Source organism: Acipenser ruthenus, chromosome 42 (genome assembly GCF_902713425.1).
Source record: "Acipenser ruthenus chromosome 42, fAciRut3.2 maternal haplotype, whole genome shotgun sequence".
Lineage (NCBI taxonomy): Eukaryota > Metazoa > Chordata > Actinopteri > Acipenseriformes > Acipenseridae > Acipenser > Acipenser ruthenus.
In genome coordinates this window covers 6,699,335-6,719,581 of record NC_081230.1, presented here as the reverse complement: position 1 = coordinate 6,719,581, position 20,247 = coordinate 6,699,335, and the positions used below count along the sequence as shown (strand labels likewise).

Genomic DNA, 20,247 nt, shown 5'->3' with positions numbered 1-20,247 from the left:
TGCTATAAAAGGGCACAGCATATCATTTGTTTATTTTATTGTTTTGGAAACAGTAAAATGAAGACGTTTTCAAAAGTGTTCTGTTGTTGTAGTTATTTATTTAGGTACTCAAATGACATCTGAGGACACGCCATCTCCCATGCACTCGCCTATATACAAATCCAAGACATGTGGACATCGTCACTGTAGAACCACGAAAGCCTAGAAAACAATACTCATCGAGGCACAGACAATGAAGACCGGTGATCTACCCAAACCGCACAGGTAGGAGCCAAAGATTTTATTGCAGAATGGGGGTTCCCTCCCTGTGCTGTCTGTGTTTTGAATGATAACATCAAGGCTGGTGAAAAGTACAAAGTAGTTGTATTGCTCTGAAGGACGTTTTGTTTTAGATTAGATCAAGCAAAAAGAGTAAAAACAACACCGCAGGCTTCCTGCCAAAAAAATAAAAATAAAAAAGATTACTTCCGTCCTCTCACAGACACTTCCCTCAACTGAACACTTCCAGCCCGGGACTGGGTAACTTAACCTCACGACATAATAACAGCCACACTGCTTGATAAGTTTGCTGTTGCCCATTGAGGAACAAACACAACCCATCTTCTCCAATCCACAAACAAACACTGATGTAGTGGAGCCGGAACGCGCCAGAACGGCGTCATGAAAAACTGTCCTTGTGAAATAGTGGTCTACTAAAACATGTCGGTATTTCAGTGTTGTGATAAACATTTTTCCGAACACATATTTTTAGCACTTTGTCGGAAATTCGAAGTCGATACACAAACAAAGTCCCCTAAAATAATGAAATTCGGTGAGCCCACATTCATCCTTAAATCCGTCGGTACAACCATCAATTTAGCATTCCATCAGTGAAAAGAAAATTTATAATTGAAAGGGAGTAACAGGCAAATGATGTGCCTCCCAGGGAAAAGCAGACAAAAACCGGTCAAATATCATCATGAACTACGTGGACACAAGAGTTTCAAAAGGTAACTTATGCCGGGTATTACTAATGACAGGAACCCGCTGATCTCCAGTCATAACATGTGAATTGCAGACCAGATGTGTTCTATAAACCTCTGTGATGAATGAACTTCAGAAGGTGCCCACAATGCCACACCTGTGGTGAAGGTGGTGTAGCATTCTGTGGCCTGTGGTCCGGACCACTCAGCGCTGTGACGTCACAGTGATCTGGACCACTCGCTGCCGCTGTTATATTCTGATTTCACGGTTGTATATGCATTTTCTTTATGGCTAATGCTTGTTTCATTGTCTTCTACTTAATCTACAGTGATATAATTAATGCAAGTGTTTATATTATATAATAATGGGCTTGGGACCACTGTAGCAGCTGCCATTCATTGTCTGTGTGCTGCGCAGCGGTCCCCGCTTGGGGCTATTTAATAGTGTGTATGGAGCTGATTTTTCAGTCGTAGGCTACTGGCAGAAATGTTCTTTTTTCCATTGGGTGAATATGACCTTTTTTTAAAACCTAACTTGCTGGTTACAAAAGGGTTGTAGTTCCATCATGAAAGCTAAAATAATAATGTTTAATATAGGCGTGAACGATTGGCTTTAATGGGTTTATCATATATGTATTATGATAGCCTTATATACATAATAATAATAGTAATAATAATAATAATAATAATAATAATAATAATAATAATAATAATAATAATATTTTAACCACAGACACACAAGTCTATTATTGAATGGTTCGTAAATTGAAACAGATCAAGCCTGGGGTATTCTATATCACTTGTGTTTAAATCGATGTACAAACCTCTCACACTTACATAAAATATGTGATTTAAAAAAAAACACACGCATGCTAAGAATGACTGGAACATGTCAAATGAACGGTCAGTATTGTGGCTGCAGTTTATTCTGTTTCCTTTAATGCTTACTATTCTGTCTTTTATAATTTTCTTATGCATTGTTCAGGTATGTGACCGCATATGTTAATTGTAGCATTGTCACTTATAATGTACTTTGAGATCCACGTCACCTCCCAATAAAGACAACACACCTCAACACAATTTTATTAGATTAAATACAATAAACCCTAAAACTCAACTATATACAGAAATACAACAATATATCGTTTTACCACATACCAGTGAAGCCGCTTCAGCCTTGTAGCTCAGCCGCCTCATTTCACCACCTTTGGAGTGCAGTATGGTCTGAGATCAATTGTGCATGGCACTGATATTGCTGTCTTGGATGATGCAGTGATATCATTTTCCATTGCTCCAGGCCAAGTATGCATGCTGCTGTATTAACCACATACCTTCAGTCGTGCAGAAGGCCCATGAAATTGCAGGCTAGGGGATAGGATGGTACTGCACCAACTAATGATATTAAATCAATCTAATGTTTAGCAATGTTTTTATTTCAATCGCAGTATATTTAAGATCTTTCAAATCGGACCTGCCGATGCTAATGCCACTTCTGACTAAAATCTGCAAAATCCTTCATGGCTTTCTAAAATTTTGATTATGATCTAAAAAAAATAAAAGAATAAATATTTAGTAAATTAGGTATATTATATGTAAATAATTCCAGTTTATCATTCAAATAGTTTTCACAGATCATTAACAATACACTTTTTTATTTTATTGAAGAATTAAATTGTTAGTTTTCACTTTATTTTAATAAAAACAAGGATCCTTAAATTAAATTATAGAGCTATATAATCCTAGCAGTATTCAAAATGCTCACTTTTTTCTCCGTTCTAATTTCACCTCACAAATCTTTGCGTTCTGGATAAACCCACCCCATTGAGAGATGTATCTGTGAACACATCGTGCCATTTTTCGACTGCCTTTATCGACAGTGCCACTGATCTATGTTGTTGGTGTCACATGTAACCCGAGAGAAAAACAAATGAAGACAGAGAAATGCGCAGTCAAATTTCAAAACATTTCAAAAAAGAAATAAATGTACAAATATCACGGTAGAGGGCGCTCATCATCTCCGTTTAAGTGCATCCTAGACTATGTCTATAAACACGGGTTTAAAGCTGCTTTGTATATTATCAGTGCGGAGATTGGAACTGCCTTTGTTGCAACTGGCTTGGCACTGGTAACACTGTAAATTTGCAAGGGGAAAAAATGTGTATGTAAAGCTATGATTCGCTGGGGAGAATGAGTTACCGGTGGGCCGGAATGTGTGTCCGTGTTTGTAGACACATTGTGTATTTTTAAAACCAGCCCCAAACCGGACTTGCTTTTAAGATTATATATATATATATATATAATATATATATATATATATATATATATATATATATATATATATATATATATATATATATATATATATATATATACAGTGCTTAAATTGGTGACGAATAAAAAATAACTGAGCGTTATGATTCGTTATTTCAATTAGCGGCTCAGTACTTTGGACAAACCTACTCCAGCTGCGTTTAGTGTTTGAGCGGATGATAATCAGTCATTAAGAATAGTGCAGTGCAGTTCATTTTGTCTGTAGGAGTGATTTACGAACGAGCCTTCGCGTGCTGCAAAACTCCATTCTTCCTGTTCGTGGAACACAGCATTCGGGTTTCATGATGAGGTAAATAATTAAGAAATCTATTGAAATGTTTTCGCTTTTACTTCGTTAATGTTCATTTGTTCGTTATTAGTGTGCGATAATGGGAGGAAAGCCATTTACGAACAATGTTATTTTTCTGTTCAGTTATACCGTGTTTCAGAATGTTATGACGACAGTGTTATTACGTTTTTTTAGATTTTTTAAATTTGAGTGTATTAACGGATTTAGTACTTGATGGAAAGTACTAAATCCGTTAAAGTTGGGAAGTTGGCTCCTTTGAGCAAAAACTTTTATGTTTTAAAATGCGTTTTCAGTTAAAAATTAGAGGCAATTCATTCAATTCATATATGCCCTATACTGTTTTACCCAAGGCTGATAACGTTTTTGAACACTTCCCTATAATGTAATTTGATTTTAATTGTATTATTATTATTATTATTATTATTATTATTATTATTATTATTATTATACTGTAACGTGTTCCAAAATGTGGTTTAAGTTAGAAAACATTTTTGGTGGTGTATTCCTACTGAAAATAATACATACATATAACAAAAATATAATACTACGATAATGTTACTCTTACATCCTCGTGGTAGGTGCTTTTGAAAATGCGTGTGATGCTGCTATAGGATTCTTTACCGGGCGAGAACGAGTAGAGACTATTTATTTGGCTTTTAAGGTAAAGTTAAGCATTTCTACATATATAAAGTTTCGGTAACTGCTCATTTTATTGGAAAAAAAAAAACACATGCAGATACTAGGGCCTAAAACGTCGACGGCTGATTTACAGTGGCACGTATTGTATTCTTTTATCGCAGTATTTTCTTTGTGTCAGACAGTAGGTTTACAGATTTTGATTACCTGCTTTATGAACCAGGCGAACGAGCCTGTCTTGTATTTTCATAGATACACCAGTGTTTGATGCCACAATGAAATACGTGAAGTGAAAGGGAGGGAGCGACCTAATTCAAATACCACAAAGAAAAATGGTCAAATATACATTGCGGTTCAGACAGCCCAGTAGTGGAAGTGACTTTTGCTTCAGTGCCTGTTGCCACTTATGACAGAAGTACTGCTATGGATATAAAAGCACACTTGGGCCAGTGCTTTTGAGAAGTTGAATATTCCTAAAGAATAACACAAGTGGCAATGACAACTGATGGGGCAGGCCAAAGCAATGGCTGGTTGTGCAGCAGGTCTTATTTCCTCGAGGATGCATCTTATTTCCTTGAGGATGCAGCTTACCCCCCAAGCGTATTCCACTGCTGCATAATTTGGGGCTGTCTATATATTTGGGAAGTCAGATGGCTAACTAGGAGCCTTTTTATGGAGAGATTCTTACCTTGGTATGATGTTCAGGAAGGGAGTGGAAGCTCTTGGGAGTAAGGCTGGGGCGATGCCTAATGTTTCACTATCGATATGTCGTTCTCCAAAAAAGCATCGATTTATCAATGTTATGAAAGGGTAAAAAAAAAAAAAAAAAAACAAAAAAAAACAAAAAAAAAAACCCAGAGTAATACATGTGGGTTACTGTGTAACATTGCTAGAAATGCTTAAAAAACTTAAATTGATTACATCTGTTTATGCATATAGTAATTACAAATATATATATATATTTTTTTACTTTATTCGTTTGTACCTGTTGGGGGTCCAAGCAAAATCCTCCCCCCCCCCAAAAAAAACCCCACTTATTTTAAATCTGTTACAAGTCAGAGTAACAACCAATCAAGAGGGGGAAAAAAACAATTTTTAAAAAAAGTTCACTGTCCATTGCAGTATAGTAACCAGAGTGTTTTCCATGGCTTATATTTGAATTTGAAATAGTCGTGCTGATTAGTTGTGTTACCGGAGTATCCCAAACATTCTTTACTTTCTCGCCGTCTTACTTTAGAAAATAATTGCCAGACATCGGAAGGAATTGTATTTGCAGCCCGGTCGATACGGTATTTCATTCTAACACAGCGCTCTTAACTTGCTCTGTTACTTTGAAGACTCCTGCACATTTCCAATCCCATCAGTAAACGCTCACAGGGGGCAGGGCAGGGGGGAGAAGGTGAGCTCAGTACAGGTTGAAGCTCCTGCCAAACAAGGTGTAGTGACTAGAGCACAAAGCTACACAAAGTGCAAGTAGTGGTGATCCTTTGTACCCATAGTCAGTTCATTTTTAAGCAGGGGCAAGGTATTTCTGTTAAAATATTAACAGAAATATTGAGAAAAAAAAAAGTTGGGTGCAGTATAGTTTGGTTTGGATGCTTGCCTGTAAGTAAGATTGGTGACCTATTGTGTAAAACCCTGATGGACTATATTTTGTTTTACTGAAGATAAAAGGGCAGTAGTTTGACCCATTCCAGGTTTTAATGCAAGCTTGATTAGCTCCAGTGTATAGGGAACAAGCTTGGGTGTGTCTTGCTAAACTCTGATATAAAAAAGGTAACGGAGTGTTTTAAAGTTGTCCGATTGCCTCATTGCTGCTCTTCTCTTGTCACTAGAATGCGTCTCTATCGGAAGCCTCTCTGTATCCTGCTGCTGGTGGTGACTATCCCTGTAGTGTTTCTGGTTCTGCTAACCTGGACTCCGAAGCCTTATAATGCAGTGGACATCCGGTACCGAGCCAGGGGGAAGCCAGAAAGCCAGGTGGAGAACGGACTGCGCTTTCTTTCACAGAAATACGCACACGTGCCCTACACAATCAAAGAAGATGTAGTGAGGTGAGTAGGATAACTGCCGTCAACCTGTTTTTTCTTCAATTCTTTTGGTCAATTAAGTGACAGTGATTGCTGGTGCCTATGCGACGGGCCATTTTGGGGTGAATTCCTGTTTTTCAATTACAATTCCTTTTTAAAATAAATTCCCATTCCTGGGGAACATGACATCTGAAGAACAATATCCTTCAACCACTTTGGCTCCAGGATGAACACATGTCTTTGTATGCATGCCGTTAGGCAGTGTTAGTAATGTGATGGTGTGTTTTGAAGTCGGGGAAGGAGAGATTGAAATCACCAGGTGACTTTATTATCCAGTTGCGTTGCGTGCAAAAATCCCTATCTATCTGTGAAGACACTGAGAAGAGTTGGAGATACCGCAGCAAACAGTCAATGATCTAAAGTATAGAACTAGTATTTCATTTTATTGGTTGTGCAGTTTTGCATGTTTACCTGTAATTGATTGCAAAACAATATGACAGCATACATCGTGAAGAGTTTGAGTCGCGTTCGGAGGATTACGAAAGCAGCAACAGTGATGCTGAGTTATCATTTAGTGATGATGATGAATAAGATGTGGAACCAAGAGCAGTAGGGGACTGGGTGTTTGTTACGGATCCTTATGCAGATGCCAGTCCTCCATCAGTTGAATTTGCACCCATGTATCACTTGCAATGCCTGTGCCTAGTAGTGCTGTACATTGCTTTGTTACAATCCGTCCCACACAAGGTAAGCGGAGACCAAGGAAAAGGTGCAGGGTCTGCTATGAAAAACAAATCTGAAAGGATAGCAGAAACATGTGCAGCGCTTACGATAACGATCCCAGGTTCTGCTTCGCTAACCCTACAAAAAATATAGAACAATATTTCACTATGTAACTCAGGTGTGTTTCGTTCATAAAAATTACATATGTTTTACCTTTTACAGAAGTTTTTGTTATTGTGTACATTTTGATTATATATAATGTAAAAACTGTACACAGTTTTTATTTTGTTCATACAAAAATAAAATGTAAAAAAAGATAACTTGTGTGTTTTGCTTTATTGAATATGTCTGTCTAGTACACAGGAGCCTAAAGGGTTAATAAAGGTGTTATAAATGTATTGATTTTTTCCCCCCCAAATATAATTTTTATTTAATACCAATTTCAGGGGTAAAAAATACCAATTAAAATGATTTAAAAATCTGTCACCTGGAGTGCACGTTCTTTTTTGCATCTGGAGTTGAAGAGGTTAAAAAGTAATAATCCTCAAACAACGATCACATAAAGAGAAAACTAAAAGCCAGCTAAAAATAATATTTAATTAAAGAGGAAGAAATGCAGCCAAAAGGCTGGAGATAAAGTAGAAAACAAAAAAATTATCATTTTCCAACCGTCGCTGATCATCGCAAAAATTAAACCCAACAAATCAACCCAAGAGACATGTGGTTTTGGACTGATAAAATAAAAAGGTAGGGAGACAATGCAGTGAGGAGCAGACGAAACGTGAAGTAAATAAACCAATGTTTTATGATTACTGCAACGTTGAAGCGCTGTATTCCATTCATCGGTGTTCTGTACACTTGACCTGTTTACATAAGTTTTAAATATAAATACATCATTTGAAATTCAAATTAATACCATTTCCATCTCTTTCCCTTTCTGACGCAGACAGAATGACATCCCTCTTTGTTCCTGTGCAAATAACTTCTCCATAAAGTAACTTTTACCCTAACAACTTGGCTTACAAAGCAATGCCCCACCCCCTTACATTAAAGTTAATTATTTATATAATAATCTGCAAACAACAGCGTTTTACAAGGCCTGCAAATGTAAACGACATACACTGGTGTATGCTATGGCTTGGTAAACGCTGTGCGGTTCAGAACAATTGCTGACCTTTTTAAACCTTGTTGTAATCGTTGTGCATTCTCTGCTGCTCCACCTGAATTTGATGAATCATAGTGCTGTGAATTTTCATGTTCGGATATTCATTCCTTCTCAAAACATTATCAAAGCCGTTATGTGTAACGCTGTATTAAAGTTGAAAAATATCCCAGAAGTAAGAAAGGCCTTACTTTACCTTCGTGAATAAGCTACAAAACAAAGGATGCAATACAGTAGTTGCGGTTGAAAAAAACAATCTTTTGTGTGTATTTCAGGTAAAAACAAAGCAGTCAATGCATTTTGTTTAATAATCCCTGCCATCGTTATGTCTTAGCAATAAACAAAGTGGCCGTAGACATGTTTTCATGAACTAATAACCTTAGATTTTGAACTGAATAAACATTTATTTACATAGCAACACACTGAATAGCTCACATGACACTATCAGCAATGGCAGCGCACAGAGTCCATACAACACAGTGTAGGGAAACTTTAGTGGGATCTACAATCTGTGAACTAATCTTTTCTGTTCCATAATAAAGGAACTCTGGCAACTTGCCCAGCTGTTGCTGGTTTCAACTTGCTTACTCACTCTTTGGCATCCAACCCTGGTTCTCTCTCTCTCTCTCTCTCTCTCTCTCTCTCTCTCTCTCTCTCTCTCTCTCTCTCTCTCTCTCTCTCTCTCTCTCTCTCTCTCTCTCTCTCTCTCTCTCTCTCTCTCTCTCTCTCTCTCTCTCAAGCGTCAGTGAATTTCAGCTTCTTAGCCCAGTTGTCTTTGGTATTGCAGCAGCCCTGAGGTGAATAAATAGAACCTGTGTATACCTGACATCCCGCTGGAACACACCTCTCCCAGGAGCGTCGGGTCCTTTAATTAATTACAATAAATAGACAGTATTTACAATATACATTTACACAAGAAAAAAACCTCGTCATGTGCAGGGCTTCTGCCCTGCCACCATGCTGTATACACTTACATTAGTGTCGGGTAATTTTACAAAGCGATTTCTGTAATTTCTAATTGTTCTATTGAAAGGTATAAATTAGAGATTCAGCTTTATAATAAAAACAAATTATTACATATCATGCGTAAAATGAAAAATAACATGCAAAAACTAATTTCATATTTTGACAAATTTCATGTGAAGCCCATTTTGCTAATTATTGACAATTATCATGATCGAAAACCAACACCTGATGATAATTATAGAATAAATAAATACATAGTGCTGAAAAATAAATTAAATTTGTGATTTCAAAAAAGCAACAAAAATGGTTAACTAAAGAGTGCAGAAACTATCTCAAAATGGCAGTGATAAAACTAAACGAAAAAGGAGAAATTACCAGAAAAATAGCAGAAAGACCCGGTTTACCAAAAAGCACCGTGTGGGCTATTATTGACAGGAACTGCTCGAACTAGCTCCAGCTGTGGAAGACCAAGAATGATTTCTACAAAATCTTGAAGAAGAATCGTTCGAGCAGACCGGCTAAATCCACGGATTATTGCAAAAGATTTGACAAGAATTCGGAGAAGATGGTCAAGAAATTCACGAGCGAACAATTCAACGATACCTTAACAAGAGGAATGTCCATGGATGAAAACCAAGATGCAAACCTTTGTTAAAAACAATACACAAAAGGAAGCGATTGGATTTTTCCATTGAATGCTTGAAGAAGCCTGATTTCTTCAACCAAATTTTATGGTCAGACGAATCCAAAGAAAGCAACAACATGTTTGGAGGAAGAGAATTTGAAGAAAAGTTTATCATGCCCAGTGTTAAGCATGGTGGAGGTTGTGTGATGGGATGAGCTTGTTTTTCTTCCTCAGGCACGGGCGACCTTTGTATTGTAGAAGGATCAATGAATGCTGCAAAATATCAAGAAATTTTGCACGCATTTGTTACCCAGTGCTAGGCGGCTTATTGGATGGTAGTTTGTATTCCTGCAGAATAATATAATGACCCTAAGCATTCTGCAGAGTCTACAAAGGAAGATTACAGTTATGGATTGACCATCAATCCCCAGACTTGAATCCTATCGAGATGTTGTGGTTTGACTTGAAGACTGCAGTTGCAAAAAGGAAGTATCACAACTGAAATCTGTAATGTGTTGAAGCATGGGCAAAAATATCTCCTGTGCCCAAGGGAAGCGAGAATTGTGACTGTAGTGCATCTCCTGATTTATAGTCTGGAGATTAGATTGACAGTAACATTGAAGTGTGCACTGTTGGCACACCTTGGCAACACTGGAGTTTCCACACTGTATCTGTATCTCTCTCTCTGCAGCTCCATCCCCTTGGATAAATAGTTGCAGATTACTTATCATCAGTTTAATATGAGTAAGACTTCTTGTCAAAACGTTTCTGAACTTGACTTGGGCGACTTAAGTTTTAGCATCTAAATATACCTTTTAATTTATAGGTATACTGTATGCTATTTGGGCGTGCTGTAAAAATGCCAGACTAATTACAGTGATTTAAATCGAGCAAGTATCAGCATTGCTCTTTGCTATTACTTGTTAAACTACCCTAATCCACCAACCCAGCCTTGTTAATACAGAATTTAAACTTGCATTCCCTAATTCATCTCAATCTATACAGGTATGAGATTCATGAAGATCTGTCTTCATTTACAGTACTGGTGGGGAGTGATTGAAAAAAGTTTGATGTTTAACTTCTAGAGTCACGCTAGTTAGCTTAGCCCATTTAAATTTGGTGGGAGCTGTTGTGGCTTGCAAGTAATAAATAAGGATCTCTGGCATCCACCAGTGAGTAAACACTGTTGGATTTCATCTTCTTTTATTTCAGGCTGCTTACAAGTAATTCGTGCCAGTGTCAAAATGTAGACAATCCAATCAACCTGCCTTTCATTCAGAAGTACCTCCCACATGTGTGGGCACACAGCTTTGAGAATGTCTATAACGTCTCTGAGCTGGAGGGGGTGAAGAGGAGACGATCACAGGAGTATCGGAGCTTCATAGAAAGGTAGAACTAATGGCAACACTTTTTTTTGTTTGTTTATTTACCTTGAATAACCAAAAGTTAACTTCCATGGTTTTAGGCAATAAAAATACATCCGAGCCTTATCGTATTATCAGGAATAGAATCGATGCCCCAGTGAGATTTTTCTGCTTGTATCTGTTCTAGGATGTGTGCGATTTATGATTACAGTATTAAGACCACTTACATTTTTTTAACATAGCTTTGTGTTTTATGTTATGTTCAATTTGCCCCAAATTATCCATAGTAAGTTAGTGATGATAGTTGATTCGATCCCTCTTCTGCTTTAAATCTCCCACACATAAGCAAGAAAAGCACTAGTTACTTGTAGATCAATTGAACAGTTACTTAACCCTTTCATGCATCACCCCCCTCATATGGGGATGGGTAAAAAAAACTTCTAGTCTTTCTATGGGGACATGTGGAAAACGCAAATGCATGATCTTTAATCATTGACTTTCTTTGTTTCGCTTCCTAGGACGCAGTCTTCTGCAGATCTGCTCGTTGTTGCCAAAGCAAACAGCCCCCTGGAGTACCCCACCCAGGGGGTCGAGGTGCGCCCTCTCCAATCCATCGTCGTACCAGGTAAACCAGCAGGGCACTGGAGCAGAACTGCCCAGCCAGGACCGCGGCGATACAACCAGATCAGTCTGTAACACCGTCAGGGAGACCTGCAGCCAAGTCTGCTCTCTGGAATGGCCATGAAGTCATTGCTGGAGATCCCTGCCAAACAAGGGCCTGCTCCTTCCCTGCAGATCTGCTGTCTGTCTTCCTGTATCTTTTTAAAAATGTTTTATAGAAGTTATTCAGGATCAGTCCAATGAAATGCAAGTACTTAGTCTGCAGCATCATCCTGATGTAATAAACTATCTTAAAATAATAGGGGGGTGACTTTTATTAATATTACTGATGGACCCCAATTAGTGTTATTTTTTGTGACGATCACAATGTATTAACTGTAGACCTGGGGTCAATCGCAATGTAATTGTTTTTCATTGCAATTACAATTGTATTGTGTAATTAATATTTAATTACAATGTAATTGTGTAATTACTTTTTCATTGCAGTTGCAATGTAATTATAATTGCAGTTGAACCTTGGTACACCTTTGTAATTATGTGTAATGAATCAATTACAGTTCAATTACACACTTATTTGTAATAATTATTTTTTTAGAATTTCATAATTTTATAAACATGTGATCCACTGCATATCAGGACAATGTAGCTGCATGCCAGTTACAGCAGCATCATTGGCTTGATATTAGAAGCAGCTTAAGCAAATCTAATTGCATTTACACAAGCAAACAAAAGACTACACCTTGATCAGAGACCAAAGGTCCACAGCCTCTGTATAATGACACACCTTTCCAAGCTTAGTCATTCACAGTTCCATGTTGTGTTTTACACAGAGCGATCATTGTTCTTCAGCCACTTTTTTATTGCCCCATTTCGCTGTATGTAGTATGTTTCCCTATTTGACCTATGATTATTGATTGGTTATTTGGAATAGAGTAAACCTGTTAATGTGTGTTACCTTTTTGTATGATTGTAATTTCTGTAGCATAATTTTATAATTGTAATTCAACAAACTATAATTGTAATTTCAGCAAATCATTACAATTGGCACCAGTTTGGTTAACTATGATATAGCATTAACTTTGTAAGGGGACATTTTACAAGAAACTGGTGTTATTGTTTTCATTGGCAAATCTAATAAATGGTATCAGTGTAACTGTTTAATTGATTAACAATATATTGGTAGTAATAGTTGCCAGCTATAAATTGTTTAGTATTGACCCATAATAATATGGTTCCGATTGTGTTTCAGGGTTAAGTTTACAAGCTTCCTCCAGGGATGAATACAGGGTAAGCCCATTGCTTTGCAATGTGTTGTGTGATTTAATCAATATGCTAACCCGTTACAGCGAAGTTGCACGATTCTATTGTTTAAAGTATGGATTTAAAAATGGTAAATTAAGTTTTAAAGCCCAGAAAGCAGGTGATTAGGTAGAACAAATACTGTAATTGCAGCACCTACAGGTACAGAGGTTGTATCAATCGACTGGGAATAATTGAAGCGCTCGCATGGAAGCACCTGCCAACCAAGCCCCTCCTATTTAATCTTTGCCTTGCAGGTCAACTTGACGGCAACGCTGGGGACATTTAATGTGGCAGCTGAGGTCCATGGGGTAAAGGTCCAAGGGGAAGGTGAAATGCACCTCTCCCTGTCCAGCCCGCAACTCGAAAACCTGAACCGGCAACTGGAGTTCATAGTTTACACCAACACACGCTTTCACCCCAACACCGCAGATACAGGTGGGTCTGGAGCTCATGAAAGAAGTACTCTTACCAAAATTAATTACACTTGAAATCCAAATATATAGGAACTGCTAATTTATGAGCTATATATAAGGACACACCTTTCCTAGCTTAATCATTCACAGCCCCATGTTGGGTTTTATACTGATCATTTTCCTCCTATTTTCAGCCACTTTTAGGGACCCCATTTGTTTGCATCAAAGGTTTAACACAGAGCTCTGGAGAGATAGACACCCACCAGCAAAGGCAGTTCAGGTTCCTTCTCTGCCGACGCAAAGCCTAACAGGATATATGTGGACATTTTCTCTTTCCCCAGTCCTTCAAGTGCCCAATCAACATATAGACACGTACACACTTGATCATCAGATTAAGCGACACCCCAGCAACAGTTTGTCATGTTATGCTTTGTGGTTTTCCTCCCTCGCAAAATAACAGACGGCAAACAGCAGGGCGCTGTGCTCGAGTCAGCCTTGCGGTTTCCTTGGCTGCATACAGTTGATTGTGCCTTTGTACGACAACATTTAATTTCTCCACATTAACTACATATTGCTACATACACATCTGGGAACGTCTCCTTTTACCCGCAGTCCCTACTTCACCTATAATAGACGTAGCCCCTCAACTCCACAGCACACAACAAGCATGACATTAAACAGACACAAGCGTCCTTCCCTTTGTATACCAGTAGGTTAGTGATCAGCAGATGTGTCAGCCGCACGAAGAGCACAGGGTGTGGTTTTCACTAACTCTGCTGTGCAGAATAAATGGTTTATTTTCTATGTGTAAATATCGGGACTTTCTTCCTATGCATTGGGACGCGGGACACTTGCTAGGAAATCGGGACTGTCCCAACCATATAGGGACTGTTGGCATGTATTAGTAATATAATACAAAATATAATTGTAATTGTTTATCAAACAATGCTGCTGTAATTATAATTGTAATGTATTATTACAATTGACCCCAGATCTGGTGTATAGCTGCTGTAACATCATCAGTATCATAGATTTGTAACTTTATTGGGTGAAATTAAATAGTTGAAGACATTGAGAGAGTTTTTTTTTTAATCAAAACATCATTCATAGAATTGAATTTGTTTCTTTTAGTATTGCTGCCTTTTATAATTTGAGTTCTAGTTTTGGGATGAAATGTATAAAGGGTGGGAAACGTTTGATTGTATTGGAAGGAAAGAGCCTGCAAACTCAGTCTCCTGGTTAAAAACAAGGTGCCAGTGTGAGTCTTGTGTCTCTTTCAGTGCTTCTCGATACAGACGGACACCAAGCTTCCTTCACCATAAAGGTGCGCTACAGGGTCACTCCAAGGCTCTACAACTCTGGATCTGAAGAAGGTAGATACTTGAGGAAACCGAAAGTGATTTGGTGGGGGTAGGAACACGAAGTTTCTTGTAGCATGCTGTGGTAAAAGCATAGCAAAGTGCAGTAAAGGAGACCTGTTAAAAATGAAGGTAAATGCAAGAACGAAGGACAACTGTGGACCCATCAGCACTTGAGATCCTTTTTATATCCATCGAGAGATCAACGCATCCAAATGTGTGAACTTGTGCAAGCATGGAAATGAGGTTCTCGTTGCATAGCAGTTTTGATCCATTCCTGGTTTTACTATGAGTTTGAGAATACACACCTGAGCTTGTTACATATACACTGTGGCTAATCAAGATCGTATTAAAATGTGGAATGAGTGAAACTGCTATACAATGGGAATCATTATACTATACATAGTGTCTGGTATTATTATTCAACATATAATAAAGTTTACAAATGAGGGGAGGCCATTCGGCCCATCTTGCTCGTTTGGTTGTTAGTAGCTTATTGATCCCAGAATCTCATCAAGCAGCTTCTTGAAGGATCCCAGGGTGTCAGCTTCAACAACATTACTGGGGAGTTGGTTCCAGACTCCCACAATTCTCTGTGTAGAATTTTTTTTTTAAAAAAGCGCCTCCTATTTTCTGTTCTGAATGCTCCCATCTGGAGAACTGCAATACCATTTGTGATGAAACTTGGTAAGGACATTCTTCAGAATCTGGAGACACGTGTTTTCTTAAGATGGTGATTCTAGTTTTGTATTTGTAGCCGTGGTCGGAGGAGGAGGGGGAGGGGGCACATGTGTGATACGCTTGCTTGCTTTCGTTTTAAAAGCTGAAGAGTGACTCTTCTTCCTCACTGCTCTTTCAGGGTATAACGTCAGTGCCTTGGTGACAATCGCCACCAAAACGTTCCTGCGCTACGACAAGCTGCGGGATCTAATAGAGAGCATCCGCAAGTTCTACCCCACTGTCAGCATCATCATCGCAGATGACAGCGACAAGCCCGAGAAGATCCAGGGCCCCTTCATTGAGCATTACATCATGCCCTTCGGAAAGGTCAGTCCTCCACAGCTGCAAAAACACTGAGAATCTCAATATAATATGGAAATAGTATTGAGCTGGGGGATTAAATGAAGTACAATTGAAATAATCTGATGTGTAACTTGCTGTAAGGTTCACAAAGCTAGGTTGCTTATTGTTGAATGAATGAACAAACTCTCTCTTTCAGTCAAACGTCAATTAATCTGACATGTTTCTTTTTGTATTTCTGAATGGCATCATTGAGTGTATTTATAGTTTTCTATGGATTTGGGTCTATATAGTGTCCCGAATGAATCTTCCCTTGTACGAGGTGCAATCACCTTTTTTGAGTGAAAGGTGTATGCAGCAGAGATCGATGTGTCTTTGATAGAAACAGTTTAATTTATTTGAAGTCTTCCTGCTGATAATTGGAATGTAGAGATGGAAGCTCTGCTAACAAGATTTAAGTTTTTGCAGTGTGGCAGTGTGCCCCGCCCCTGTGTGCATTTCTGTGTTGTATGTTGTGTGTTAATGTTGGTGTATTGTAGTTGGCTGCACGGGATATAAATGGGTGTGTGCAGCACGAGTTATTTTAAAATGTATAATTGTATTTAGGCACAGGATTGCACATCACTTCACGTGCATTTAAAGTATTTAATATGTGAGCACGAGGTTGCACATAATTAATTCACGTGCTGGAATTCAAGTGAATAATTAATTGGTAATTGAATCCCGGCACAACAGTATATATAGATGCACGTTTTACTCACTCGGGGTTGTGTGTTCGGTGAGTGGAGAACGGGTGTGGAGAAGGAGGTAAAATAAAATATAACAAAGAATAATAATAATAACTTTTTGACTCACCGTGTTTGTTTGTTTGTCTGTCCGTCCACCGTTTGTTTAAGTGTTAGTCCGTTTTGTTTGTCTATTTATTTTGGCGTAAAGTGCCGTGTCCTGTTTTCTGTTTTGTTCAACCTTTTTATTTATTTGTTTATTAAAATACTGAGTGCTGCCATTTGCGTTTTCAGTTTCAACCGCAGTACTGTCTGTCTCTGTGTATTCCTTTCTGGTCTGACGTCATTCACAAAGCCACCCTGTCACAGCAGGTATCAGGCTTTTAAAGACACACCTGTAGTGGCTTTGACAGACTTGCTGAGAGCAGAAACTGTTGTGTTATAACAGTAAAAAATATTGTTTGAAAGTCAGTAAAAAGGGAGCTAGGTTGGGGTCACGCTGACCAAAAAACACCTGTGAAATGAGCTAAGCTTGTCTTTGTCTGAGCTACTGGTGCCAAGGTTTATAACCTTGATCAGAAAGGCAGAGCATAAAGTTTCTTATTTAGAGAAGTAAGCTTGATCTGAAAGTAGTCTTTAAGCTAAACACAGGTATTCTAGAATAATTCAAACAGAATATAAGTCTAAATGGTTTATTTTTATTTTAACAGAAGAACTGTTAAGTTTGGAAATAAGAGAATATAGTGCAGAAATTAGCTTAAAGTAAAAACTTCAGTCAAAGCATAATGGTACCAGTCTGTGTCGGGCATATAGTAGGATCTGCCAAAGAGAATGTAATTTATTAACCTTGTCTTTGCTTGAAACGGTACCAGGCGCGTAGGTAACTGGAGAAAATAACTCTTGGCAATTGAAGCTAGACTTACTGGTTAGCAGTTTTACATCAAAGGTTTCTATGATGGCTGATCTTTTTAAGAAACACCTTCTGGTACATGAAAGGGAGTATATGGTGCACTGTCTATGGCTTCATTAAATCATGGAAATTAATGAAGACCTGGTGAAACAAGTGAGAGGGAGCATAGGAACATATTTCATATTTAGATTTAGTAAGAATGCTTACAGAAAAGTCTTCTATTAATGATGGATGACCTCGACAGAAAAGCAGGTGATCTGAAACTTGCCTGAACAGGATTTTTGTAAAAAAAACAGAGGTCAAGTTTAGTTTAAAGCATTGAATAGCGAAAATGGGACTTATATATTTTGACTGTTTTTGATAGACTAGATTTAAATGAGAATAATTGGATATATAATTTGTTATGAGCCTTCTACCAGCCGCTATCCAGTATGTTTTAGTTAATTGTTAAACCACATCTATTCATGTAATAAAGCCAACCTACTAAGGAGGATGTCTTTTGATGTTAAAAGGTAAATATATTTTTAACCTAGGATTGGAACTCCCTGGTACCAAAAGAGAATAACATCAGTTCAAAAGTTCACCTCACATATTCTGGAAATGTGGGGGAGGTGGATTATTGGAAGATGGCCCATTAGAAAGAGTTACTGGGTGTATTTGAAATTGTTATTCACTTGAAGGACATGAGCTGTCAAGGCATATTAATGTTTAAGATTTAATTATGACTTCTGATGTAAAAAGCGAAGCAAAAACTATAAAAACAGAGGTAAAATCTTAGTCAAGTATCACTCAACTTGCTAACTACAAGCTGATGTGATCCATGCTCTGAAGATCTCTGATCGAGCTGATTGCTGTTGGTGTCGTATTTAGAAGTCTTTGCCTTTTGAAGACAGTTTCTGTCCTCGCATTATATTCTACACTTGCATTGATGCATTGCTATAAGGTATATGACTTATGTTTTAGTCTAAGAGAGTGCTATACAGACGTGCTCAAATTTGTTGGTACCCTTACAGCTCATTGAAATAATGCTTCATTCCTCCTGAAAAGTGATGAAATTAAAAGCTATTTTATCATGTATACTTGCATGCCTTTGGTATGTCATAGAATAAAGCAAAGAAGCTGTGAAAAGAGATTAATTATTGCTTATTCTACAAAGATATTCTAAAATGGCCTGGACACATTTGTTGGTACCCCTTAGAAAAGATAATAAATAATTGGATTATAGTGATATTTCAAACTAATTAGTTTCTTTAATTAGTATCACACATGTCTCCAATCTTGTAATCAGTCATTCAGCCTATTTAAATGGAGAAAAGTAGTCACTGTGCTGTTTGGTATCATTGTGTGCACCACACTGAACATGGACCAGAGAAAGCAAAGGAGAGAGTTGTCTGAGGAGATCAGAAAGAAAATAATAGACAAGCATGGTAAAGGTAAAGGCTACAAGACCATCTCCAAGCAGCTTGATGTTCCTGTGACAACAGTTGCAAATATTATTAAGAAGTTTAAGGCCCATGGAACTGTAGCCAACCTCCCTGGGCGCGGCCGCAAGAGGAAAATCGACCCCAGGTTGAACAGAAGGATAGTGCGAATGGTAGAAATAGAACCAAGGATAACTGCCAAAGAGATACAAGCTGAACTCCAAGGTGAAGGTACGTCAGTTTCTGATCGCACCATCCGTCGCTTTTTGAGCGAAAGTGGGCTCCATGGAAGAAGACCCAGGTGGACTCCACTTTTGACAGAAAAACATAAAAAAGCCAGACTGGAATTTGCTAAAATGCATATTGACAAGCCACAATCCTTCTGGGAGAATGTCCTTTGGACAGATGAGTCAAAACTGGAGCTTTTTGGCAAGTCACATCAGCTCTATGTTCACAGACGAAAAAATGAAGCTTTCAAAGAAAAGAAAACCATACCTACAGTGAAACATGGAGGAGGCTCGGTTATGTTTTGGGGCTGCTTTGCTGTGCCTGGCACAAGGTGCCTTGAATCTGGTGCAGGGCACAATGAAATCTCAAGACTATCAAGGCATTCTGGAGCGAAACGTACTGCCCAGTGTCAGAAAGCTCTGTCTCAGTCGCAGGTCATGGGTCCTCCAACAGGATAATGACCCAAAACACACAGCTAAAAGCACCCAAGAATGGATAAGAACAAAACATTGGACTATTCTGAAGTGCCTTCTATGAGTCCTGATCTGAATCCTATCGAACATCTATGGAAAGAGCTGAAACTTGCAGTCTGGAGAAGGCACCCATCAAACCTGAGACAGCTGGAGCAGTTTGCTCAGGAAGAGTGGGCCAAACTACCTGTTAACAGGTGCAGAAGTCTCATTGAGAGCTACAGAAAACGTTTGATTGCAGTGATTGCCTCTAAAGGTTGTGCAACAAAATATTAGGTTAGCGGTCCCATCATTTTTGTCCATGCCATTTTCATTTGTTTTATTATTTACAATATTATGTTGAATAAAAAATCAAAAGCAAAGTCTGATTTCTATTAAATATGGAACAAACAATGGTGGATGCCAATTACTTTTGTCAGTTTCAAGTTATTTCAGAGAAAATTGTGCATTCTTCATTTTTTGTGGAGGGGTACCAACAAATTTGAGCACGTCTGTATATTAATAAAGAGTATGTGCAAATCTGACAATAGAAATTTGGGCGATCTCTGTGATCAATAAACAGTGACTACATTAGTAGTACACTGGAATGGGATGTGTTACTGTGTTGCTGCCTTTCCCCCAGCAGCCTGTCTCCTCCCTGGTTTTCTCGTTGCTTGTGTGAAACGCTTTTTCCCCTTTCTCTCTCTCTCTC

The 20,247-nt window shown here is 38.2% G+C and overlaps 1 protein-coding gene across 4 annotated transcripts in view; it reads left to right on the top strand.

The window, feature by feature from the left end:
- The window catches only part of LOC117401004 (beta-1,4 N-acetylgalactosaminyltransferase 1-like), a 29,588-nt gene that overhangs the window by 1,182 nt on the left and 8,159 nt on the right, over positions 1-20,247 (top strand). For 3 of the 4 annotated variants that reach the window (XM_059011438.1, XM_034001387.3, XM_034913896.2), the window contains exons 2-9: positions 93-264; positions 6,054-6,272; positions 10,937-11,113; positions 11,607-11,713; positions 12,959-12,996; positions 13,266-13,446; positions 14,705-14,797; positions 15,642-15,829. In XM_059011438.1, the coding sequence (XP_058867421.1) occupies positions 233-264; positions 6,054-6,272; positions 10,937-11,113; positions 11,607-11,713; positions 12,959-12,996; positions 13,266-13,446; positions 14,705-14,797; positions 15,642-15,829 (1,035 nt within the window). In that variant the 5' untranslated portion in view covers positions 93-232. Of the gene's footprint in view, positions 1-92; positions 265-3,406; positions 3,583-6,053; positions 6,273-10,936; positions 11,114-11,606; positions 11,714-12,958; positions 12,997-13,265; positions 13,447-14,704; positions 14,798-15,641; positions 15,830-20,247 lie in introns of those variants that run through there. The other variant, XM_034913897.2, reaches the window with a different exon arrangement.